General features: G+C 44.2%; 1 protein-coding gene across 15 annotated transcripts in view; it reads left to right on the top strand.

Annotated features, from left to right (window-relative positions):
* Positions 1-26,063, top strand: part of BLTP1 (bridge-like lipid transfer protein family member 1) — a 312,192-nt gene that overhangs the window by 196,167 nt on the left and 89,962 nt on the right. For 14 of the 15 annotated variants that reach the window (XM_061585180.1, XM_061585183.1, XM_061585181.1 and 11 more), the window contains 7 exons: positions 368-543; positions 1,246-1,952; positions 2,178-2,423; positions 3,530-3,623; positions 15,681-15,731; positions 18,333-18,539; positions 18,685-18,923. In XM_061585180.1, the coding sequence (XP_061441164.1) occupies positions 368-543; positions 1,246-1,952; positions 2,178-2,423; positions 3,530-3,623; positions 15,681-15,731; positions 18,333-18,539; positions 18,685-18,923 (1,720 nt within the window). The remainder of the gene's footprint in view (positions 1-367; positions 544-1,245; positions 1,953-2,177; positions 2,424-3,529; positions 3,624-15,680; positions 15,732-18,332; positions 18,540-18,684; positions 18,924-26,063) is intronic. The other variant, XM_061585184.1, reaches the window with a different exon arrangement.

Genomic DNA, 26,063 nt, shown 5'->3' with positions numbered 1-26,063 from the left:
GGTGGTAGCTACCCTAAGCAGAAAATGGTAGGCATCTGTGCACGTGTAACTTAACTCCGATGGAGGAAGGCACTTGAAAGGGAGAGCAAACGAGCATTGATCCTAAGCCTAGTTTTTTATTTATAAACCATGGTTTGCAAGGTGCCAGTATGGCATGAGCAGCATTACAAATGTATTTTTTTCTCATTTGGACCACTCATTAATTTGAACCATTTATGTAAAGACTTATTATTCCAGCAATATTTAGCCTGTAACCCTGAAATGCTTTAAAATATTGGAAACGTGTTTAAGATTGTAGCTATGTTTTCTGCAGATGTTGAGCAAGTTTTATAGCTCTAAAGAAATAACTTGGTTTTATTTTTAATAGGTCGTTTTCAAACCACTTCTGAGCCACACAGGAATTCAATCTCAGGATGCAGTGCCACTGTGCTACAGGATGTACTTTGGAGAGCATCTTTCATTCTCAGGTTCATTGGATTGCCTTCGGGCAGATATTGTTGATTCAGATACAGCAAAGGAGAGGAGGAGCAAAAGAGCTCGAAGGTATAGTGGTCAATTTACAAGAATGTGGTTGATATCAAAGAGCATCTTTACTCAGCGCATAGTTAAACTATGGAATTTGCTCCCACAAGATGCAGTAATGGCCACCAGCTTGGATGGCTTTAAAAGAAGATTAGACAAATTCATGGAGGACAGGGCTATCAATGGCTACTAGCCGTGATGGCTGTGCTCTGCCACCCTAGTCAGAGGCAGCATGCTTCTGAAAACCAGTTGCCGGAAGCCTCAGGAGGGGAGAGTGTTCTTGCACTCGGGTCCTGCTTGCGGGCTTCCCCCAGGCACCTGGTAGGCCACTGTGAGAACAGGATGCTGGACTAGATGGGCCACTGGCCTGATCCAGCAGGCTCTTCTTATGTTCTTATGTTCTTATAGTTTATTCAGATTATTTTACCTTATTTATTTCTGTCTTATATCGAATTGGACTGTTTGTCTGTCTAGCTCAGTATTGTCTACACTGACTGGTAATGGCTCTTCAGGGTTTCAGACCTAGCTAAAGATGCCAGGGATTGAACCTTGGACCTTCTGTATGAAAATCATGTACTCTGCCACTGAGCTACGGCCTTTCCCCAATATACTGAACAAAATATACTGAGAAAGTGATAACCTTCAAGAAGAGAATGATGTTAACATTTAGCTGCTGCAGAATCCTGTTTATTTTTTTAAAAAATCTTCATATTTCTTTCTTAGGCAAGGAGCAGTCAACCTTCCTCCCCTTGAATTCAAACCAGCATTAATGTTGGAAACGTTCAGCATCAGTGCTGTTATAATGGAGAAGTCAGTGTGCACACCTCAAAATTCCACCAATGCCCTTGCATTTCATGACTTTAACAAACGTCATTATAGCACCTTTCACTGCAATTTTACGATCTCATGTCAGTCCATAAGCCAGCACGTAGATATGGCACTGGTTCGTCTTATTCATCAGTTCAGTACTATGATAGATGATATCAAAGCTACACAGACAGACATCAAACTCAGCAGATACACAGCTGGTTCAGCTTCTCCAACACCCACCTTTAAAACCCGCAAACATAGAGACTTTCGTTCTTCTGACTTCAGTCGCAGCTCTCGAGGAAGTCTCAATGGTGTCAACAGAATCAACAATGCAAAAAACAAACGATCAAACAATGAGAACAATAAAAAGGAATCTCGAAACAAAAATTCACTTGGGAGGTCAGAAAGAAGAACTTCCAAAGTATCCAGGAAAGGTTCTAAGGATGTTGTTGATCATGTGACCATTCATATGGATGACTCTGATTCAATTACAGTGTCAGAACAGAGTGAACCTTCTGCAGAGTGCTGGCAGAATATGTATAAACTGTTGAACTTTTATTCTCTTATATCCGATCCAACAGGGATTTTAGAAAAATCTTCTGAAACATTTTATCCAGCAGGTAAGATATGGAATAAGCATAATTCTTAGTTTACACATATATGGTCTTAGTATGAAACTCCTTACTACAGTGTACAATATTGCTACAATTCAGTAGAGATTGATTGCAAGAACTGCCTTAATGGCATTTATACTTAAACATAGGGTATAAATATTTTAATGAATAAAGTAATTGTAGATCAATTGTAAATTCTGTTTACTTCCTGATTTGGTGCATTTCTTGTAGGTGTTCGGAGCCCTACTGAACCTGCATGTAGGGTTGCATTTGAAAATGAGCAGGATAGCAGCAGCTTAAGTAGACCACAGAGGAAACGCAGTTTGGTCACTTCAGAACCTCAACATGTTACCCTGATAGTCTTTGGAATTGGTATGGTAAATCGCACACATCTTGAAGCAGATATTGGTGGTCTAACAATGGAATCGGAACTGAAGAGAATCCATGGTAGTTTTACACTTAAAGAAAAAATGAAAGGTAGATGGATTATTTATATAGAAACATGTTTGTTTTGACAAATGTATAAGTAATATATGCAGAGTGTGTGTGTGGTATAATATGATATAAAAAGATAGATCAGATTTTTGACAATCCTGTTATTATTACTGAAATATACAAAGATTCTTTTGTCCTGTTTATTGTAATAGAGAAAAGATTTTCCAACAAAATGAAATGAGTGGAGAAACTGGATTAAATTAGTCAAATTATTTATTTATATTAAAATGTTCATAACGTGCAGCTGTAGTATTAAAAAATATTTCCATGTGATTTAGCTTATACCCAGGGCTGGTTCTAAAGGGCAGCCAGGTGGGGCACTGGCCCAAGGGCCCCTGGAGCTACAAGGTAACAGGGGAGCCCTCAGTGGCCCCTCTGCTCCCCTTCCGTGATCCATGGCAATCCACGCCCCTCCCCCACACCCCCTACTTACCTGTCTCCTGCCTTTTAGTATAGCCCGTAATGAAGATGGCGGCCGTGGTTTCCCTAAAGTACTGAAGCCCCTGCCGCCATCTTAGTTGATGGCAGAGATGCACGCATGTAGCACGCACACGTGCCATCAACAAAGATGGCAGCTGAGGCTTCATCCCCTTAGGGAAACCGTGGCCACCATCTTGGTTAATGGTAATAGTAAAAGACAGGAGAAAGGTAGGTGGGGGGCGCAAATACGCAAACGCGAACATGCACACATGCCGGGGCCCAGGGCAAGCTGATGCCCAAGGGCCCCGGCATGCCTGGAGCCGGCCCTGCTTATACCACAGTGATAACAGAAAATAGTACAGGAGTTGTCGGCCTTTTTGGACCCATGGACACACAAACTGGGAAAATGGTTGTGGGCACCACACACACACCGCAACCTAGACTACTGGCTACAGCAGAATGTGTCTTTCAAGCCTAATTTCGGGGAAGGGGACCCAATGGGCATCAGGAAAGACCTCTGCGAGCACATGTGCACCTGCAAATGCCACGTTGGCAACCCTTGTTCTATCAATCAAATGTGACAATAGCTTTGTTGTGCTTTGCCTATTACAATGATGCATGCAAGAAATATATAATTTTGCCCTAAAATTTAAATTTTCTGTTTAAAGATATACTGCATCAAAAGATGACAGAAACATGCGCTACTGCACATATAGGTGGTGTTAATATTGTTCTTCTGGAAGGGATCACACCAAATATCCAGTGAGTGTAAAATTTTAAAATGATATTCTTCAACATAATTATGCTGTAGTTATACCAACAATATAAAGCATTAGGTTCCACTCGTCCTATTTAAACATTTTATTTGGCTGGTTACAAGGAGTTGTGATATGCAAATAAGATAAGGTGATGAGAAAGAAATGTCTTCTTCATGCATTCTTCTATCTTGCTTTTAGATATAACTGTACAAATGTAAAATAAATCTGAGATTACTATAATTAAATAATAATAAAATTGCATTGTATTTCTGAACAGCTAGTCACAATAGCAAAATCTGTTACCTAGTGAAGACTGTTTTGTAACAGCAGAGTTTAAGTAATAATTGAAGTGTGGCAATCCAGCCACCTTTTATAAGCCTAAAATGATATTCCTCTTAATGCTTTTATTTATTTTCTATGCAGCTTGCATTTATTTAACAAAAAAAACCTTTACATCAATTTCAATCTGTTGCTTCTTTCCCATTCCCTTTTACCAGTGTTTATCTTATTGTCATTATTATAGATATTGGAATTCTGGACAGTTTTTTTTTGTGTGTGCGATTGGCTGAAAATGACACAAAAAAATCAGCAGCCATTGATTAATTTTTTAATGCTGGGTTTTTAATAAATACATCTTATCTATTAAGATAATTTTTAAGTTTCTTTGTGTGATCCTAGTTATTTCACTTTCTATATTTGTACTTTGATGTTTAAAATATAATAAATAAATAAATAAATAAATTTAATTTCTGTGTCGCCTATCTGGCCAATGGCCACTCTAGGCGACGTACAAATCATTAAAATACAATTAATAAAATACAGTGATACAATATAAAACAGTGTAAAATCAATAAATCTGCAACAACAGTATTAAAAGAGGGCAGGAGGCATTACAGTTATAGCAGTTAACCCTCCCCAGAAACCCCGAAGGCCTGTTGAAAGAGCCAGGTCTTTAAGGCTTTCCGAAATACATTTAGGGAAGAGGCGTGCCGGAGATCTTGTGGGAGGGAGTTCCAAAGAGTGGGGGCCGCCACTGAGAATGCCCTCTCTCTAGTACCCGCCAATCTGGCTGTTTTTGTTGGCGGGATTGAGAGAAGGCCCTGTGTGACCGATCTTGTCGGGCGGCATAATTGGTGGCGTTGAAGGCGCTCCGTGAGATAAACTGGGCCGAAACCGTGTAGGGATTTAAAGGTCAATACCAACACCTTGAATTGGGCTCGGAAAACAACTGGAAGCCAGTGTAGATCGAACAACACTATCCACCTTTTTTTCATGAGCACCTTGAAGGTTTTGCTTAATGTATTGACTTTTCCCATGTTCACACACTTGTGCCTAATTTTGTCATACTTTTGAGCACTTAAGCCATAATAGCAAGACACTACAGATCATTCTGAGTTATAAAGTTCACTTTCATGTGGTTTTTCAGAACTACCTAGAGAATTCTCAGTATGATATTGTTAATTTCTCTCGTGCATGTAGATGACATCAGGTGGAAGTTGAGCTCCTCGTAGGGGTTGAAGGCAGAATCATTGTTTAATTTTGCAGACCCTTCTGGCTTTCCGTAACTCTCCCATTGAGTTCTATTCTGCCTTTGCCTGAAGTGGTCATGGCTTCCAAGCTCTCTGCCCTTATCTGCGGCTTATGCCTATTAAATTCCTTTTTTCATTTTGTTGGTGTTGTTGCATGAGTCTTGTTTTTGCTTAGCCTCCATAGTGCCCGAACCCCTTCCCTCTGTTACTTGCATTTCTGCCCTTTACCTCTACTCTGATTCTCCATTTGGTCCCCTAGTAATAATAAAGATTCCTGTTTTTCCTGTTGTGGACTGCCCTTTTTTCAGTCTGTTCTCACTTGCTTTTGTCACTCTTCAGCTGTTCCTGTCCCTCCATGCTGAAGAGGACTCATGGACAGCTTCCTTCCGCCTTTCCTGAAATGCTCAGTAGCGCTCGCCATTTTGTTTGGGCTAAATTGCTCCTCCCTTCCTTCAAGTGCTGGACTTGTGCCTGCCATTTTTGTCCTATGCACAGCACTCCTCCGTGGTGGCTGTGAGCATTCTTTACTTGACTATTCTAATACCAATGGGCAAAATCAAGCAAAGATCAGCAATTCTGACCAAAGCCTCTGCCAGTCACCTCTGCCCCCCTGAACACAAGCCTCATCTATGGCCTCTGTCTGCTCCACTAGTGGCCATGGCAGAAGAACCTACTCCTTCCATGTGTTGCTTTGACTCAAATTTGTCACCTTCTCTTATCAAATGCTTTAACCCTTTCTGCCTCCATTGAAAGTCTTTGTTTAACATCATTCGAGACAGCTGGTATAAGAGAGAGGCAACCTAGCACTAGCAGCATGATTTTTTCCCTGTAAGCTGCTACCAGTTCATTTGGAGAACGAGGGAGGGTTGTGGTCCTGGTGGGGGCTTGAAGCGGGGAGCACCCAGTGCCTTGCATGCAGAGACTTAACAGCTAAAGAGAAATTGTCAGATGAGGAAAACAGAATGGACTTAAACTGCATATTTTCTACTGAATCCTCCGTTGAGCACTTTGTTGGCTTTCAGGATGCTGCTTCAGTCCCTGCCTCCAGCATACCTGTTTTGGATTGTGGAGCTCAACCATTGCCTTCCAGACTTGTGACTAATCCTTCAGAGGCATGCACGCTGCAGCTCACACTCCAGATGCTACAGCAATTGAAAGAGGTGCTGCTATGGTTTGGCTAGGGATCTGGCCACCACTATGTCTATTCCTGCTTCTGTTGGGCACCACCTGCTGTTTTGTCTGGGACTCAGCTGGCCAATCCCCAGTGTCAGTCTGCTACTCAACCAGCCCATCTGCCTCGAGTTCAGTACACCAGTATGGCACCTCACTGTTCGCCAGATCCTCACAGAGTATCTAGAGGGAGGGCTTCCCTTCAGCAGTCTACTTCTTCTGCCAAATAGATTCAGGCAGCCAATGAGGACCCTGACAATTATCTTACTGTGCTGGATGAGGAGGAGTGGAGTGGGGAATCGAAAGTGGAGGAACCATCTTCCAACCATCTTTTTCAGGATGCCTACTGTTTGTCTGTTTTATGTAAGACTATGGTAGCCCTGGATTTAGCACCTCCTGGGAAGTGTGAGATCGAGTGTTGTGTGGAAGGGTGTGTGTCACTTTGCAGTGAGGGTTCCCTTCATTGTTTCCTTGCCGGTCACCCTGTCTTAGAGGGGCTCTGCTGGGGCTTTTCCTTTTTCTTCTCCCCCTTCCACTCAGGGCTTGCAGCTGCAGCCCCGGTACCTTCCTCGCCTCCCCCTGTGGGGCTTGTGGTTGCAGCCTCAGAGCCTCCTTCCTCTTCCTGGCCACTCCATCTTCCAGAGCTTGTGGTGCAGCCCTTTGAAGTCACCTCTCACCCAGAGCTTGCAGTTGTCACTCCGGGCTTCTGCCCAAGATTAGAAGGCCTTTCACCTAGAGCTCACAGCTGTGACTCTGGGCCTCTGCTTAAGCAACAACAGTCACCCTGTCCTTGCTTGGAGGTAGCAGTTGCAGCTTCAGCTGTTGCTGAGGTGGCAGTCACCTCTTTTGGCAGGCCTGCTTCAAGAGTACCTGTCATTGCCTGGAGCTTGTGGCTGCAGATCCAGGCTGCTGCTGAGATGGCAGTATCTTTTTTCAGTAGCCTTCCCGCCCTTTCCACCCTTTTCCACATTTGCTCTTTTGTTTTGCGTCATCCGCCATTTTGCTTTTGTTTTTTCCCACTCTCTCACAAATTTCCGCTAGTCTCCTGTAGTTTTGATCTTCTTCTTTGCTGTCCCCTGTTTTCCTGTGTTTTTTCCCCTTTCCCTTACTTCGGATAGAAGGCAGAGAGTGTTGTGTTTTGTTTTTTTTAAAGGATAGAGAAGCACAAGAAGGATACTAACAACAGCAGACCCTATCCTAAAGTCGGGGCTGCACCACTTCCCTCTACTGTGTGCATGTGCCTGGGCTCTTAAATCACTGCACCTCTATACTGTATGTGTGTGCCTTAGTTCCAGAATCACTGCACCCCTCCTCCAGGTCGTGTGTTATACTTCAGTTTCCACACCCCTCTACCATGTGCGCATACACCATGGCAGGTCCGGCTGCAATTGCAGATGACCTTGACCAGCTCTCTGATGGGGAACAGCAGGGCATATCCAACACCAGAAGGCCTCAACGCAAAGTTTGTTCAAGCCTGAGATCCAAGGCATTAAAGTGCAAAGTCTCCAAACACCACTCCATTCATACTGTTCCTTGGGCTCGTCATCACATTCAAATACTCTGACGGGCCTCATTGCCTTTTTAGTTGGATATTGCTAATTCCACACACTGAGATCTTCATCTTTCCCCCTTAATATAGTCTTCCTTCTGGTGGTGGTCATCAACTTGGAATCTTGAGAAGGGGTCACCATTCTGGGAGCCAGATAGGACTTTGATTACAACAGATGCCAGCTTACTTGGCTGGGTGCCCTCTGCAACTCCTGTTTCACTCAAGGCACTTGGTCTGCATCAGAGAGAGATCACAGCATAAACTGGCTGGAATTAAGAGTGGTCCATCTAGCCCTGCTTCACTTCTAGCCAGTATTTCAGCTGACCCACATCCTGATCTGGACAGACAACACCTGCGTGAAATTGCATTTGAATCATCAAGGGAGCACCAGATCTCAGGTCCGTCAGGGAGAGGCCACTCTTATCTTCAATTGGGCTGAGAGTCACTTGCCGTTTCTGAGGGCAGAATCACCTCAGCGGGGTCCTGAACGTCACTGCAGACTGGCTCAGCAGACAACAGGTGGTTGCATGGGAGTGGAAATTCCATCCTGCTGTGTTTCTCCTTCAGTACTGCTTTGGCCCCATGACAGTGGATCCGTTTGTCTTGAGGCACAACACTCAGCTTCCAAGGTTTTTCTCAAGGTACCTAGAGGCAAAGGCCGAATCAGTAGATGCTCTCCTGAACCCTTGGTCGGAAGGCCTTCTATATGTGTTCCCACCAGTGCTCCTGTTGGGCCGCACTCTGAGGAAGCTTCGGTGTGAATGTGCTCAAATAGCGCTCCTTGCCCCATATTGGCCGCAGCAGTCGTGGATCATTGGAGGCTACCGAAAAGGCCAGATCTTTTCTCTCAGGGTCTGATTTGGCATCCAGATCTTGACAGGTTGAGTCTGATGGCTTAGCATTTGAGCGGAGACAGCTGACCTGCAGAGGTCTATCACAGGAGGTCATTGATACCATTCTGGTCTCTAGACAGCCGTCTACTATTCAAGTTTACTAGAGTACGTGGCCTGCATTTTCCAAGTTTACTAGAGTACGTGGCAGTCTCCAGCCTTTCAGGGCACCAAGTTCTGCAGTTCCTCCATAAAGGCTTGAAGGCTAAAGTCTATTTCTTCAATTCTATCAGTGAACCCTTCATAGGTCTCTATTTGCTCTCATCCGGTCAAGTGCTTACCAAAAGGTGCCGCTTCGCTCTCCCCAGCCATGTTTCATCATTTTCTATCCTGGAACTTACATAAGGTGCTGCAAACACTGCAGCAAGCCCCCTTTGAGCCACTCAGAACTGTACCCTTGCAAGTTCTTTCTTTTAAGGTTCTTTTTCTAGCAGCCGTCACCTTGGCTAGACAAAAATGCTGTCCTTGGTCCACCATCTCTGTCTTTCATAAGGACTCCGTTGTTTTATGTACTGACCTGTCCTTTAGATCCAAAGTAAGTTCTCTGTTTCACTGTAACCAGGATATTGTACTTCCAGTATTTTGCCCCAATCCTGTCCATCTGCAGGAAAAAGAGCCCTGAAGATTTATTTCGTCTGTACCCAGGACATTTAACTAACTGAATCCTTGTTTGTATCCTTTCATCCAAGAACTCTGGGGGGGAAGTGTCAAAGTCTACTTTATCTTGTTGGCTACACATCTGCATTGCTCTGGCCTACGAGTCTCTCAAGCTTCCGGTGCCTCACAATATCACACGCACTAGGTCTGCAGCCACTATGGCTGCATTTGCAGCTAACACATCTCTCAGTGACATTTGCAGGGCTGCGGTATGGTTGATGCCAGACACATTTATTAAGCACTATAAGACAGACCATTATGCCTCTTCTGATACCTCATTTGGGAGGTGTGCTCTGCAACAAGTAGTATCTCATGTTTAGGCAGCGGGGTGGTACCTCCCTACTAGAGATGCTTTGGTACATCCCACTTGATGGCATACTACCTGGGGAAAATGAACCATTGGTTTCACCTAAAAGATGTTTTTTCCAGGTATCATGCCATCATAACCCTCCCTGATGGGGGCTGCCTATGTGTTCTTATTGTTTTATTTGTTTTCAGATTTGCAGATGATACAAAATTGGGAGGGATAGCTAACGCCTTGAAGACAGAAACAAAATTCAAAGGGATCTTGATCGGCTGAAGCATTGGGTTGAAAACAACAGAATGGAATTTAACAGGGATACATGCAAAATTCTACACCTAGGAAAAAGAAACCAAATACACAGTTATAAGATGGGGATACTTGGCTCAGTAATACTACATGCGAGAAGGATCTTGGAATTGTTGTTGATCACAAGCTGAATATGAGCCAACTGTGATGTGGCTGCAAAAAAGGCAAATGCTATTTTAGGCTGCATTAACAGAAGTAAAGTTTGCAAATTGCGTGAAGTACTGGTTCCCCTCCATTCGGCATTGGTTAGGCCTCATATTAAGTCCTGTGTCCAGTTCTGGACACCACACTTTAAGAAGGATGCAGACAAACTGGAACAGGCTCAGAGGAGGGCAACGAGGATGGTTAGGGGACTGGTAACAAAGCCCAATGAGGAGAGACTAAAAGAACTGGGCATGTTTATCCTTTAGAAGAGGACACTGAGGGGAGATATGATAGCTCTCTTCAAGTATTTGAAAGATTGCCACACAGAGGAGGGCCAGGATCTCTTCTCGTGAGGACACGGAGTAATGGGCTCAAGTTACAGGAAGTCAGATTTCAACTGAACATCAGGAAAAACGTCCTAACTGTTAGAGCAGTATGACAATGGAACCAATTACCTAGGGAGATGGTGGGCTCTCCAATACTGGAATCATTCAAGAGGCAGCTGGACAGCCACCTGCTGGGTATGCTTTAATTTGGATTCCTGCATTGATCAGGGGGTGGAGCTTGATGGCCTTATAGGCCCCTTCCAATTCTACAATTCTATGATTCTATACTGAGTGTTAAGGCTTCTTCTATTTGGTTGAATTTATAATGGTCTCAGTAAGTCAAGACTTTATGTATTTCGGGCTGTAGCTGCGCCTTTGTTCGTGCAGTTGCCCTTTTTTCTTGTTGTTTCGTCTGTTCTCCATGTGACTGCTGTCAAGAGGTCTTCCTTCGGCCTCATCTGGAGTGAACTGAGATGGACCGGAAGGAGCAGCCCAAGTCTTGACTCCTCTGCATCCCTGTTTTTGGATACTAGGCGACGCTACAGCCCATTTGATGGCATAATACACCTTTCAGGTGGAAAAAACACCTTTCAGATGAGACCAACAGTCCATTCTCAGCTCATGCCCTCACAGCAGGTGTCTTTTCTAAAGGACTCTTTGGCTTTACCATTGGGACACCAGTGCCGAGGCATACTCTAACCTGACTAAGGAGCCTTACACGGGAGGTAAGCATTTTGGTGACTCTGCCCTGAAGGACATATTGGTCAGTTCTAAGGATAAGAAAAGACTATGCCTTCTAATCAGAAACAGGAGAACAAGTATTCCTTTCAGAAATCCTTGCATCCATACCAGTATTCCCAGTCCTTCCATTCATTTAAGTCTTCAGGGAGAGGCAGAAATATTCAGACCTCCTGTCCCTTTTAGAACAGATCACTCTTTGGAGGAAGGGGACAGCAACACCTTCAAGGAAGGTTCTCTTCCTTCTCTTAGTCCAAAGCCTCCAAACACCAGTTCTGACACCATGTCTCCACCCATAGGGGTCATCTCTGAAATTTTTGTCACAGCTAGCATTCCATCACTTCAGACCACTGCGTCCTAGAAAGCCTCAGGCAGGGTCTGTGTCGGGAATTTGCAGTACGGCCTTCACACAGATTCATTCCATCCCTGTTCTCAGAGGAGAACAGTCCAGCAGGTCATCTGTCACCTTCTGGATATAGCAATAGTGGAACCAATCCCTCCAGGGGAATGCTTCTGTGGTATCTGCATAAAGCTTTTTTGTTTAAGCAAGTCTATCCAGATACATAGATGTTTATCTGTTTTAATCTTTTTAGAAGCTATTTCAATTGATTTAAATATCTTGCTTGTTTTTAACTGTTTTATTGATAATTTTAATGTTTTGTAAACTACTTAGAGGGCTTTATGTTCAAGCAGTATGTAAATTTTGTTAAATAAATCTAAAATGAACGTGATGGCTTGGTCATCTGAATCAATTCAGGATTCAGTTCAGGATGGAGACCCTGGCCTCCACCCAAAAGGGCCTTTATCTTGGAGGTTTCCAGTCATCAGTTGACTTCATGGAGGTCTACCTTCATGTGCCTATCCATCCTTCCCACAGGTGCTATATGAGGCTGTTTGACAGCAACCATTTCCAATACAGGGCCATGCCCTTTGGTCTTGCATCTGTCCCCAGGGTATTCATGAAATCAGGATTACCCTGATGGCACACTTGTATGTATCCAGGGGATATGTGTGTACTCTTTCCTTCTGATTTGCTCACCTTCCCATGGCCAAGCATAAGAGGATTTGCAGATCACCTTGGCCTGCTTGAAGGATGCAGGATTCTTAGTCAATGTGGATAAGAGTAATTTTTTTCCATGTCAGTGCATCATTCACAACTGGGAGCTCTCATAGACACCTGTCTTGGCATCATGGCTCTCTCTCTGGAGTGAGTCACCAAGATCCAGTCAGCAGTGCAGCCCATTCTGCACAAGTCTTGGGTGGATCTCATGGTGTTGGCATGGACCTTGGTTCTGTTGGTCTTGACGATTCAAGTCTCTCACTGGGCAAGACATCACACTCGCCTTCTTCAATGGGCCTCCTTTTCATTGTGACTTTGCCTCCAGGAGGCATCTTTGAATCCACTTGCCTAAGTCCATTCATTGCTGTCTCCTGTTTTGGCTTTAGGATCTGAATCTTCAGAGGGAGGTTCCTCTCATGGATCTTCCCAGGACCATCATAACCTGAAATATCTGTCTGACCGGTTGGGGGGCTCTGTGCAACGGATAGATGGTTCAGGGGACCTGGTCTCTAAAGGAGATCCTACTGCCCATTAATCTCTTGGAGCTACAGACAGCCTGTCGTAGTTCAGCACTTCCGATCTTGGATGTTCTTTGGTGCTCCAGAAGGAAGCCTCTCTCCTACTTCACCTGGAAGCTTTCATGGCTGAACATCTTCAGGGAGACAACAGTGTGCAAGCTGATAGGCTAAGCATAAAGCAGCCGCACACAGAGAGTGGAAACTCCACCCTTGAATCTTCCAGAACCTGGTGGACTACTTCGGGACACCTCAGGTGGATCTCCTTGTAGCTCAAGACTGTCAGGTTCCCAGTTTCTTCTCCTTGTACATGGCCCCTTCTGCAGAGGATGTGGACACCCTGGCCTCGCCCCCTGGGCTCCTATACATTCTTGCTTCTGCCTTAGGTCTTGCAGAAGGTGAGGGAAGAATGAGCGATGGTCCTGCTGGTGGCTCCCTTCTGGCTTCAAAGACCCTGGTTTTCCAAACTGGTCAACCTGACAGTGATTCCTCTCTGGCCCCTGCCTCTGTGTTCAGATCTGCTTTCTCAGAGGCAGTTTCTGCATCCAGATCTGGTTTGGCTTGCTCTTCCTGCCTGGAAATTGAAAGGGCATGTTTCCTCAAGACAGGCCTGCTCTCATCTGTGGTCGATACCAGAGCTTGGAAAAGTTACTTTTTTGAACTACAACTCCCATCAGTCCCAGCCAGCATGGCCACTGGATTGGGCTGATGGGAATTGTAGTTCAAAAAAGTAACTTTTCCAAGCTCTGGACGATACTATGTTGGCTTCCAGATGCCCCTCCACTCTCTGGATATATCAGATGACGTGGAAGTTTTTTTCTTGTTGGTATAATAGGCAGGGTCTTTTCTCCAGGATAGTCTTTTCTTGGGTCTTAGTCCAAAAGCTCTGAAGTGTCAGGCCCCACCTTGTCCTGTCTTTTATCTAAGGATCCAGATAGATCTCTGGGGTCTCATCCTTTTCTCTAGCGTTTCCTGCATGGAGCTATCCTATCATCGTTCCCCCACTCAACATTGTTTCCCTACTTGGGATTTGTTCAGAGTTCTTACTGCCTTGGAGAAGCCTCCATTTGAACCTCTGAAGTCTATATCTCTGTGTTTACTGACCTTCAATGTTTTGTTCTTAGTGGCCATCATATCTTTTCGATGGATTTCCGAACTGAACACACTTACTGTCATCAAACACCTGTGCATGTTCCATAAGGACAGGGTGATTCTTTGGACTAACCCTTTCTGCCTAAAGTTCTCTCCCCTTTCCACTGCCAGTAGGAGCTTATCCTTCCTTCTTTTGGTCCACCCCTCTGAGAAGGCCTAGCATTCCTCAGATGTGTGGAGGGTATTGGAAGTATGTATTTCTTGCACTAAGCCCTTCTGCTAGTCTGACTCCTTTTTTGTGTCCTTCCACCTGGCCTCGCTGCGTAGGAAGTTTTCATCCTCCACATTAGCTAGGTGGCTCAAAGCTTGTATTGCATTAGCATGTACTTTCTTGCATTTGCCCCCACTAACCAAAATTTTGGCTCATTCCACTAGGGCTATTGCTGCGTCGGCTGCTTTTTCTTTAAATGCACCCTTACAAGGAGGTCTGTGGGGCAACAACCTGGGCTAGCCCCAATACATTCACTAAGAACTACAAAGTGGACATTTATGTTTCAGCTGAGGCAGCATTTGGAAGGTGTGTCATGTAGCACATGCTCCTAGGCCAGTAGGCAGTTCTGTCCCTTTTTATTCCATTATTCCCTCCCTACATGGGCCAGCTTGGGTATGCCCCACCTAATGTCATCTACATTCACGAGAGAAGAGACTGATTGGTCCTACCTGTGAATGGGTCTTCTTCATGCATGTAATGATTTCATTTCATTTTCATTTATTACATTTGTATACCGCCCCATAGCTGAAGCTCTCTGGGCAGTTTACAACAATAATGACAACAAGGCCTCTTGCTAGTCTTTTTTTTGGGGGGGGGTAGCTGCCTATCTGTGGATGTGGTTCTGTCTACTTTCTAGGTTCGCAGACTTTTTGAGCAAATTATGTGTGCAGAAAGTCTCCTGTCATTTCTTTGTGTCTGCTATTGCTGCTTTTTACCTTTCTGGTGTGGCTTGTCATCATCGAACTGGCTGGGAGAGCTACAGAAAACCAGAAGGGTCTGCAGAATTAAACAGCAACTCTGCTTTCAGTCACTGTAGAGGGAGCTCAACTCCCACCTGATGTCATCATTACATGCATGAAGAAGACCACAGGCAGGACCTGTCTGTCTCTTCCAACATTTGGCCACTTTTCCTTAAAATGTTCCACTGTTTTATGTTCTGTATTTCATAAATATATTAAATAGTGCTCTATTAATTTTTCAGCGGTATTTTTAGTACCAACAAACTTTTAGAGTCAATATTAGTGCCAATCAAATAATTTTGCAGGTGAGTATAAACTTAACATATACAAGTAAAGCCTCTCAGATATGTGCTATCGCAAAGATAGCTGCAGTTTCCCACAGCCTGATCAACAAGAATGCTGTAACAAAGGAGAAGTGATTAAAAAGCTTGTTAAAACTGTGGTAATTGCTTCTGCTGATAGTATAGTGTATGCCCTCATGGGCCCAAGAGGCTCCGTCATGAGTTGAGCTACTCATTCCACAATTGGAGCAGGAATAACTCTGCTCCCACACCCTTTGAACAGTGAGAAATGTTGTCTGCACTGAAACAAATGGATTTGCTGGGCATTCATTGGAGTCTACATATTTGCAAGATGATACTGCTTAAAAATTTGTATTTTTAGACAATTGGTCATATTATGGATTACAAATATCTGACTAATTTTTCTGCATGACTGTTCTTTATTTTGCTTTGTTTTTGTTCTTGCTTTCTTCCAATCTTCACCTGTAGACTGGAGGATTTCCCTACATCACCAACAAGCACAGCCAAACAAGAATTTCTGTATGTCACATTATGTTTAAATGGCTTGCAGTTAACACTGTATAGTATAGTTAAGATGCATTTTAAATGTACTCAGCTCTTTCTTGATTAAAATTAACATGAAATATAGGTGATATAGTATATTGATCAGCCTTTAGTGGAAAAGCTTTGTGTTAAATACTTGTTTGGCTATTTTACTCAATAACATTAGGGTTTTATCCCCTAATCTTAGTTGTAAGCTATTTATCTAGAGTCACTGATTAAGGTATAATATGTCAGATAATTCTAACTATGAGGATAAACATGTAAATTACATTGGTTTTATCTTTTTTATTACTTTCCACTAAGTTATGCAAGCGTCCATGTCAGGAATGGTTTCATATATGCAACAGTGGGTGGGTGGGATGGACCCGGTTCCATTTTTACAATTGAAAGTGTAAAGACAGCTTAGTATGTATATTAGAGACTCCCCCTTGCCAGGGGTCCACAATATTGTTGTTATGTGAATGCTGCCCTCTGGCAAGTATAACAAGCCCCAGCCTCTTCTTGAAGCTGGATTGATGGGCTGGGTATCGTCTCCACAGTTGTGCAGTGCTTTTGGGATACTAGACTTTGCAGTATCCACACCCACACTTTTTTTTGGGGGGAGACCCCAATTTATGCCATAATAAACTTATTTCAAGTAGCAGCAGCCTGTACTGTGGTGGTGTGGGCTCAGATATTTAACTCTGCTGAACAAGTCTCTGCTAAGTGAGACAACGAAGCTGAGAAACCAAGTAACTTGGGATCATGCAGTTAGACTTGATTTTAAAAACTTGCAATAGAAGAATGATGTCTGGATGCTATGCAGAAGTAAATAAGAAGCATAAATCCAGATTATCTCAGGAGCTGTTGGATCTCACCTGGGTAAAATTGGACTTCCTGTTTTGTGCAGTGCTTCCCAAGGGCCCAACAAGTCATATTTGGACAATATAGCTGATGCACAGAATGGTTCAAAGCAGCTTTGTGAGTGAGATATTTTAAGGTGACTTGGGATATGAAAGCAATATATGGAAGGAATTATTAGGCAATTGTTTCATCCGGTCCAAGGGTGGGGAACTGGGTCTGGCTGGTGGCTCAGATCCTTATGTCCTCCACTCATCACGGGCCAAAGTTGACAAGTTGGCGGGACCACCCACTTGTCAGTCACCTGGAGTCATAAAGACATCAGGTGATTGACACCTATCAAAGGAGGCCGCTGTAACTTATGATCAGCTGATTGTAGGTTAGAGCCATTGCCTTTCAGAATGCACCTTTAGAGGATCTTTGAAGTCTCTTCAGAGGGGAAAATGCTCCCCAAACTGGAGAATTTTCCCGTCTGCAAAGAAAGCAGTTTGTATTCAAAGCTCTGGAGGAAGCGCTTTGAATAAAAACTGCTTCCCTGGAAAGAAAGAAAAAATGCTCTGGTTTTAAAAACATTCTGGTTTTTGTCTCCATGGAAGCAGCGTGCTTCATCCAGTTCTCCATATACAAACTACTTTCTTTGAAAGAAAAAATGTTCCTTTTAAAAATGGAGCATTATTTTCTTTCTAAAGGAAGCTTGCATAGCAGTGCAGTGCTTCCCAAGGGCCAAACAACCAGCTGATTGGGAACAACCTTTTAATTTTGCTAGATGATGTTCCTATGTGTGTATGACTTGGTTGAAAGTATGAAATATCACTCATTGATCCACAATAAAATTGGAAAGATTTTTAAAGAACAAATACTGTGTGGGTAATATTTGTGTTTCCAATCTTCCTATCTTTAGGGTTTTCTTTATTTTTCTATTAAAATATATTGCATTTATTCTTATTCTGCTCACTTCAAAAATACAGCAGAGTCATAACGTTTTCATTGAAGCTTGCATTTTAGTGGGAATACATCTACATACATTTCAGGCTTTTTATTTGACAATTTATTTATCTCTTTGACATTAGATATTGGAAACATTATCCTCTTAAATAGCCAAAATAGAATAAAACCCTATACAGAAATATATGCATGGTGTATGTGTGTGTTGTCTTTCTGTCTAAGAATGTGTTGCACTTTTTGTAAAAAAGAAAAAAAAGATTGAAATTCTTTTGCTGTGCATGCCTGTGTACTTCATTGAAGTAAATGACTGCATAAACTGACAATAGCCATGCAGTTACCCATATTTAGTTTGAGATGGTTCTTTGCTGGTTTCTGCTTACAGTATCTGTTTCAGTTTAGGGTCCTGGAACTGGACTCTCCCATGCAATGTAAAAATTGACCATCCCTGCTGGCTTGCTAAGCATAGGTATTCCTCTCAGTAGGTGTAGAGTGCCTTTTCTGCCATTGTATACCTCCAGGCATCTGAGTTAGATTAATACATCCTCCAGAAATTTGAGATCCTGTGTTTTTCATTTTACAAATTAGGTTGTTGTATATGCTTCCTTAACAATGCAATCATATACATTTCTACTTAGAAGTAAGCCCCATTGAGTTTAGTGGGTTTTACTCCTGGGTAAGTGAAGATAGGGTTATAACTTAAATTGCTAATCAAAGTATTTGATGATTCACAAGAGATGCTAAACATGTCTCTGTATTTTAAAGCCTATAAATATATTTTTTTCTTCTTTTTAGAACTGTGGTGAAATGTAGCATTGCCAAATCGCAGGCTCTTTATAGTGCTCAAAGGGGGCTGAAGACGAACAATGCTGCAGTCTTCAAAGTAGGTGCTATTAGCATCAACATTCCTCAGCATCCAGCTACCCTTCACAGCATGATGGTGCGCAGTTCTCATCAGCTTTCAAAACAGATCTCTGACCTCATCAGACAGCCAACTGTAGTGTGAGTATTGCTGTTGACAGATGTATTCGTTTGGAGGCTTGACTTGCTGCCTACGTTGAACTAAATTTGCATGATTAAACTCATATCTTATATATTAGAACCCTTTTACTATCCAGTAATTGGTGTGTGTCTTTTGAATAAATAGTGCACAGCCTACAAAAGAAGATATTGCAACACCACTGCCTGCAGAAAAAACACCTACAAGTGTAAATCAAACACCAGTTGAAACCAATGAGTTTCCACAGTTGCCAGAAGGTTTGGAAAAGAAGCCCATAGTTCTTAAATTCAGTGCCATGATTGATGGAATTGCTATTGGAGCAGCACTCCTGCCATCCTTGAAAGCTGAGTACAAGATGGGAAGAATGAGAAGTCATGGAATGACAGGTAACATCATTTCATGTTGGAGGAGGTGCCAAGTGCTTGGCATCTACTGCCACATGTGGGAATGCCAGGGTAAAACATTTTTGGGCACAGGTTTGTAAATGCTAGCTCAGTCACTAAAATCAAATTACTCCCTCAGCACAGTTGGCCCTTTTGAATTTGTTTTTGGAAACAGATAAAGGTCTGCATCAAAAAGAATTTTTAGTTTATTTTTTAATGGCTGCTAAAATTACTATTGCCAAACACTGGAATGATTTTAAAATAGACAATCAGGAATTCTGGTATGAAAAACTGTGGCAAATGTTGGAAAAATTAATTGAAATACTGAAAATACTGAGAGGTCAAGGCTCAAGAGAGCAATTTGCAGACATGTGACTTAATTTTATTGAATATACAAGCAATCATGAACAGAGCTGTCCTCCTCCTGTAGCATATTCTAGATTGTGGCTTGTATAACAGCAATATGTAATATTTTATATTCAATACACAATGAGGTCCTCGTCATAGCTTTGAGTGCCATAAAACAGAAAAGTTTGGGGTTTTAACTGGCAGGTTTTAAAATATTTAAATATGCATCTCCTCTAATTTTACAGAATTAGAATATGCACAACTATCTTAATATTGCATATGTAGTGTGCTTTATCTGTGAATTTATATGTAATTGTTTCTGTTGTTTTATTTCTATTGTTTATTTTTAGTTTGTATTATTGGAGTGGAATAGCTCCAAAATGTATTTGCAAATCATGTATGGTAAAACTTCAGTAAAAAGTATTTTTAAAAAACACCCAAAATTATTTCATGAAATAGCATAAAAGTAATGGTCACTTTTAAAGAAAATGCAAACTATCATGTGACTGTAATATTTCTTATCGCTGAGAATTGTACTTTTAATACATTTGACTGGGACTGAACAAGCTACTTCGGGCACTGTAAAAAGCCTGGATGTGCCCAGTGCGATTTGTTACTTTTTACTTTGAATTATGAAATTCTTTCCACCCTCACGTCACATTGCAAATTGTTTGTGAAACTTTCCTCAGAAGAGATTTGCCTTGTGTCATGATGAGGGTTGCTTGGAGTGTTTAAAACTAATTAGCTAATAGTTCTTCCTATTAAAATGTCAAGGGAACATGCAAATTTTCAGACACTGTATTAAAATTAGAAATTGGAATGAGAATGAAGTACAAATCAGTTGAAGCATTGACAAATAACTTGTACAGTAAATATAGACCAACCATTGTTACAGTGTGCTCTCTCCTTAATGTACTTAGTTTTCAAAATATTATTGTTACCTCATGGTAAACCTTGCATATCCAGTGAGCTTCTTACATTGTCATTTTATAATAGCAGCCTCCTGTGCTGCCTGAGAAATCCACTTGAAATTTAGGATATTAAGAACTGATCTATGTGTGACACAGATTGAAGGGGTAGGTTAATGTGATAGGAATCTGGACTGTTGCATTTCAGACTGAAAAGAATAGAGCATTTTCCCTATGAGTCCGGCCATCACAGCGGGGTATTAGCTCCACCTATCGTGCGAAGGCAAGAATGTCTTTGAAGTCAAGACTAGGGGCGTCAGGCCCCTCCCACTCTCCAGTTCATTCTTGCCTTCGTACGAACAAGATTGGATCTTAAGCGTAGCAAGTAGCTTTTAGCTAAGTTTCGCTTATTTGTTTGAAGTCCTTCCTTTCCCTGTTTGTGTTTAACTTTCCATTTAAGTTTGAGGGTTCCCTCAGAGACCGCGGCTGCGGTTCTCTACGTTTCTTGGCCAATTTTAAGCCTTTTATTTTTTGAGCCTTTATTTCAGCTTATCTCCTTACTTGTTTGAGGCTTGTTTGAGGGTTCCCTCAGAGACCGCGGCTGCGGTTCTCTTCGTTTCTGTCCGCTTTTTATTTAAGCTTATTTCCCTTACTTGTTTGAGGCTTGTTTGAGGGTCCCCTCAGAGACCGCGGCTGCGGTTCTCTTCGTTTTTGTCCGCTTTTGAGCTTTCCCCCTGGCTCTGTTGCATCCATCGGGAGCTCGCGGCTCTATTTTTTCCTTCTGCTGGGCTGTCTCAAGCAGCGCTCTGAGGAGCTTTTGGAGAGACCGCGGCTGCGGTTCTCTCCCAGGTGGGAGCTTGCGGCTGCGGCTTCCTGCCCTCTCTTTCTCCCTCTCTCTCCGTGACTTTAATTTTCGCCGCGGAGAGCCCTTTACTCGGCGGCGACAGCGGCTTCCCTCCTGCTGCCTTTCCCGACACAGGGGTCTCTCGGCAGTCTCCTTTTGGGGTTTTTTAGAGCCGCAAGTGCGACTATAGACCCCGCGCCTCCTCCTGCGAGACTGTGCTGGGCAGCCCTTCCCCCAGTTCGTTACCAGTCGGCCGCCATTGCTTCTTCCCCCTCCGCCATTTTCGGATCATTTTTTCCCGCTCTTTTTTCTGGGCGCCATTTTTGTTGAATTCAAATTTCCCACCTTTTTTGTTACCCCTTTATTAACCAACGGATACCTTCCCTGCAAGTTATCTGTATGTGTGTTGTATGTGTGTTGTAAACAGACTTACAGGGCTTCCTTACACACAAATTTACAGTGGCTGACTTGTACTAAATTTGAAGTATATTCAGTATCATCAAGGCTGGAGCTTTAATATTAGTGGCTGACTTGTACTAAATCTGTATTATATTCAGTATTATCAAGGCTGGAGCTTTACTATCTGTGCTTGACTTGTACTAAATCTGAATTATATTCAGTATTATCAAGGCTGGAACTTTAATATCAGTGGCTGACTTGTAATAAATCTGAATTATATTCAGTATCATCAAGGCTGGAGCTTTAATATCAGTGCCTGACTTGTAATAAATCTGAATTATATTCAGTACATCCTGCCCCCTCTGTGGCCGTGTACCATGCCTAAAATCCAGCCTACAGCACTAATCTGAACTATATTTTGTACATCCTGCCCCCTCTGTGGCCGTGTACCAAGCCTAATATACAGCCTATATTACACAGCCTATATTGTTTTAACGCTGATACCACAGTGCATCCTGCCCCCTCTGTGGCCGTGCACTTAGCCATCTGCCAGTGTATCCTACCCCCTCTGTGGTCGTACACTGTGCCAGTTCGGGTCTTTACATCCTGCCCCCTCTGTGGCCGTGTACTGCACCCAAGTTAATATAAGATGGCAGAACAGCCAGGCATGTCGCAAGCAGCCAATATGATGCCAGATCAGCCAGGCATGTCACAAACAGCCCAGCCGCAACACTCTAAGGCGACTAAGCCTAAGCATGTTAAAGCAATGGCTAAGACAAAACATCTTTCAAGCCATAGCAAACCAGATCAGCCAGGCATGTCACAAACAGCCCAGCCGCAACACTCTAAGGCGACTAAGCCTAAGCATGTTAAAGCAATGGCTAAGACAAAACATCTTTCAAGCCATAGCAAACCAGATCAGCCAGGCATGTCACAAACAGCCCAGCCGCAACACTCTAGGGCGACTAAGCCTAAGCATGTTAAAGCAATGGCTAAGACAAAACATCTTTCAAGCCATAGCAAACCAGATCAGCCAGGCATGTCACAAACAGCCCAGCCGCAACACTCTAAGGCGACTAAGCCTAAGCATGTTAAAGCAATGGCTAAGACAAAACATCTTTCAAGCCATAGCAAACCAGATCAGCCAGGCATGTCACAAACAGCCCAGCCGCAACACTCTAAGGCGACTAAGCCTAAGCATGTTAAAGCAATGGCTAAGACAAAACATCTTTCAAGCCATAGCAAACCAGATCAGCCAGGCATGTCACAAACAGCCCAGCCGCAACACTCTAAGGCGACTAAGCCTAAGCATGTTAAAGCAATGGCTAAGACAAAACATCTTTCAAGCCATAGCAAACCAAAGCGGCCACGCTATGCCTCTGTGCCAACCCCCACCACTACCACAGCAACTCAGGCACACATAAGCGATATACTTCATTCCCCTGCTGCTTCCTCTGACGAGGAAGATTTTGCTGGCTTCCACACTCAGCCTTCGCCTAACCAGCCTCCCTCCGTTTTACCGTCCCAAACATATGCTCCAATAGCCACTCAGGCACAAACATCTACCACAACTGGGCTGCTGCCGTCCCCTGATTTCCTCTTCCAACTTCAAGCCATGCTGGCATTTTTCACCCAAATGCAGTCACCACCACAAGTTCCTGCCATACCCCAACTCAACATGGACCAATGTGCGTGTCATGAAGCTCATCCTTCCTGTTCACCTAACCCCTTTGATGTAGCCAGAGGCAGAGTTTTTGACGAAGCCTCGTATGCGGAGGAGTCATCCTTCACTGACCACGTTGAAGGAGATGACTGGAGCGAATATTCAGATCATGAGGAGGATACATCGTATCGCTTGTTTAATGCTTCAGACTATCAGCCCCTGGCACGCAGGGTAGTTAATACCCTTGGTCTCCAGACTGCGCCTTCAACTTCCTCCACCCCAGCCATCAAAGGGGCCAAGGTTCTCAAATCCCCTGCACCTACTGAACACTACCTTCCGGTGCCGGACCCGATTGCCAAATTGGCCTCTGAAGAATGGGCTCACCCATTCCATTCTCGCCGCTTCAAGAACCTGGCTGACAGGTTTTACGCCCTAGCTCCGGACTTTGCCACCAAGTTAGATGTCCCTGGCATAGATGAACCAATCGCTCACCTCATTTCACGTTCTCTCTTGCCCAGGGAAGGGGAATCCCAACTAAAGGACACTACTGAGCGACGAATAGACTTCGCCCTCCGCAAAAATCACGAGGCCACTGCCCTCTCCATGCGTGCCTCCACTTCAGCCTCCATTTTCTCCAGAGCAGCTATGATGTGGCTAGATGATCTTCTAGAGGACACTAGCCCTGATCCTGTCGCCCTCAGAAGGTCACTGGTAAAGTTGCGTAAGACAGCAGCTTTTGTGGCCGATGCCACTTTGGATACCACTCAATTAGGGGCACGAGCCATGACGGCTCAGATAGTCGCTCGACAAACCCTCTGGCTTCGCCACTGGCAAGCTGATTCAGCGGCCAGAATGAATCTGTCCAGGGCGGCCAGAATGAATCTGTCCAGGGCTCCTTACTCCGGATCGTTACTCTTCGGCGAGGAAGCTCTAAAGGCAGTGCTGGTTGATCCCAAAGACGCCCACAAACCGGTTCTGGCCACTGTCCAGAACATCGACAACAGGCCTTTCAGGCGATCTCCTTCCTTCCGTACTAACCAGCCCTTTCGAGGAATGTAGCCAGGAGGACGAGGCCGCGACTTCAGATCCTATGACCCCAATTCATTCAGGGGCTCCTGGAACCGACGCTTCCAGGGCAGAGACCTACGGCTGGCTTGTCAACTTCGACAAAAGCCATCTCCAACCAACTCAACGCCTACTACATCTAGGGGCAATGTTGGACACCCTGCAGGCATTGGTATTCCTGGCTCCAGATCGCATCACTGCCATCACAAGCATCGCAAGGTCCCTGATGCAACAAACATCAGCAGATGTCATGCTTCTAGCCAGGGCGCTCGGAATGTTCATTTCTACAATCCATATTGTGCCATGGGCTCGAGCCCACACTCGGCATCTTCAATGGATTCTACTGCCCTTTCAACAGGACATTGCCAGCTCCAACCATCGCAAAGTTCACTTGACCCCCGCGCTGCGCCTATCATTCCGCTGGTGGACGAGGTCCCAACACCTTTCCAAGGGCACGCCGTTCAGAGAACCACACAGAACTGTTGTAACCACAGATGCCAGTCTCATCGGTTGGGGAGCCCACTGCAACTCCCAGTACGTTCAGGGGGTTTGGTCCACCACAGAGCAGACTCAAAACATCAACTGGCTGGAGCTAAAGGCTGTACATTTAGCTCTACTTCATTTTCAGTCTCTGTTCCCTTTGGACCATGTCCTCATTCGAACGGACAACACGTGTGTAAAATCACATTTGAACAGACGGGGGCACCAGGTCTCGTACTCTGCAGGACCTAGCCTCCCTCATCTTTGTCTGGGCAAAACATCATCTACAATCCCTGAAAGGAGAACATCTCAGAGGGATTTGGAATGTGACAGTAGACTGGCTCAGCAGACAACAGGTTTTTCTGGGGGAATGGAAACTTCACCCAGCCATTTTCCATCGTCTTCAGAGTCGGTTCGGCGAATGCTCAATCGACCTGTTTGCCTCCAGTCGCAATTGCCAACTTCCCAGGTACTTTGCCCGATACCTGGATTCAACAGCGGAAGCAATAGATGCTCTGACAATACCGTGGCCAGACGGTCTCTTGTACGTCTTTCCTCCCATACCATTGTTAGCCAAAACCTTGAGGAAAGCGCGAACCGAGAGGGCACAGCTGGTTCTGATAGCACCATTTTGGCCACGCCGACCGTGGTTCTCAGATCTTCTGGCAATGCCAATGATGGAGCCTTGGACACTTCCAGTCAGGCCAGACCTCCTATCCCAGGGTCCAGTATGGCACCAGGACCCTACTTGACTCAATCTAACAGCGTGGCGTTTGAACGGGGACACTTGAGGTTAGCTGGCCTGTCTGACGCTGTGATTGATATTATTTTGGCCTCGAGAAGACCATCTACCACTCGTATTTATCAACATACTTGGGTGGCATTCTCCAAGTGGTGCCAGTTCCACCACCATGATCCCTCCCAGGCCACCATGCAACAGGTGCTGCAATATCTCCATAGCGGCTTCATGATGGGACTTAGACCCAACACTCTACGCCGACATGCGTCCACTCTGTTGTCCATTCTCTCAGTGTCCTCTACTGGAGCTCCTATTTCCTCACATCCGTTCATCAAACGTTTTTTGAGGGGAGTCGCCCTACGCTCTCCGGCTGTTGTCCATCGGTTTCCCTCATGGAGTTTGCCGAAAGTTCTGCAGGCCTTGCAACGCCCTCCGTTTGAACCCATCAGGACTGTGCCCCTCCGTATACTGTCCTTCAAGGTCTTGTTCCTGATCGCAATCACATCTGCCAGACATGTTTCGGAGTTGGGCGCATTGTCTTCTGCTCGACACCTCTGCGTCTTCCATAAGGACTCGGTTGTGCTGAAGACTGATCCTTCCTTCCGTCCCAAGGTTGATTCGGTTTTTCATTGCAACCAGGACGTTGTTTTGCCTTCCTTTTGCCCGAATCCTACCCATCCTCTCGAGAAGGCTTGGC

Source organism: Rhineura floridana, chromosome 9 (assembly GCF_030035675.1).
Source record: "Rhineura floridana isolate rRhiFlo1 chromosome 9, rRhiFlo1.hap2, whole genome shotgun sequence".
NCBI classification, from domain to species: Eukaryota; Metazoa; Chordata; class Lepidosauria; order Squamata; family Rhineuridae; genus Rhineura; species Rhineura floridana.
The sequence above is the reverse complement of the archived record's forward strand: the minus strand, read 5'-3'. Positions and strand labels throughout refer to the sequence as shown.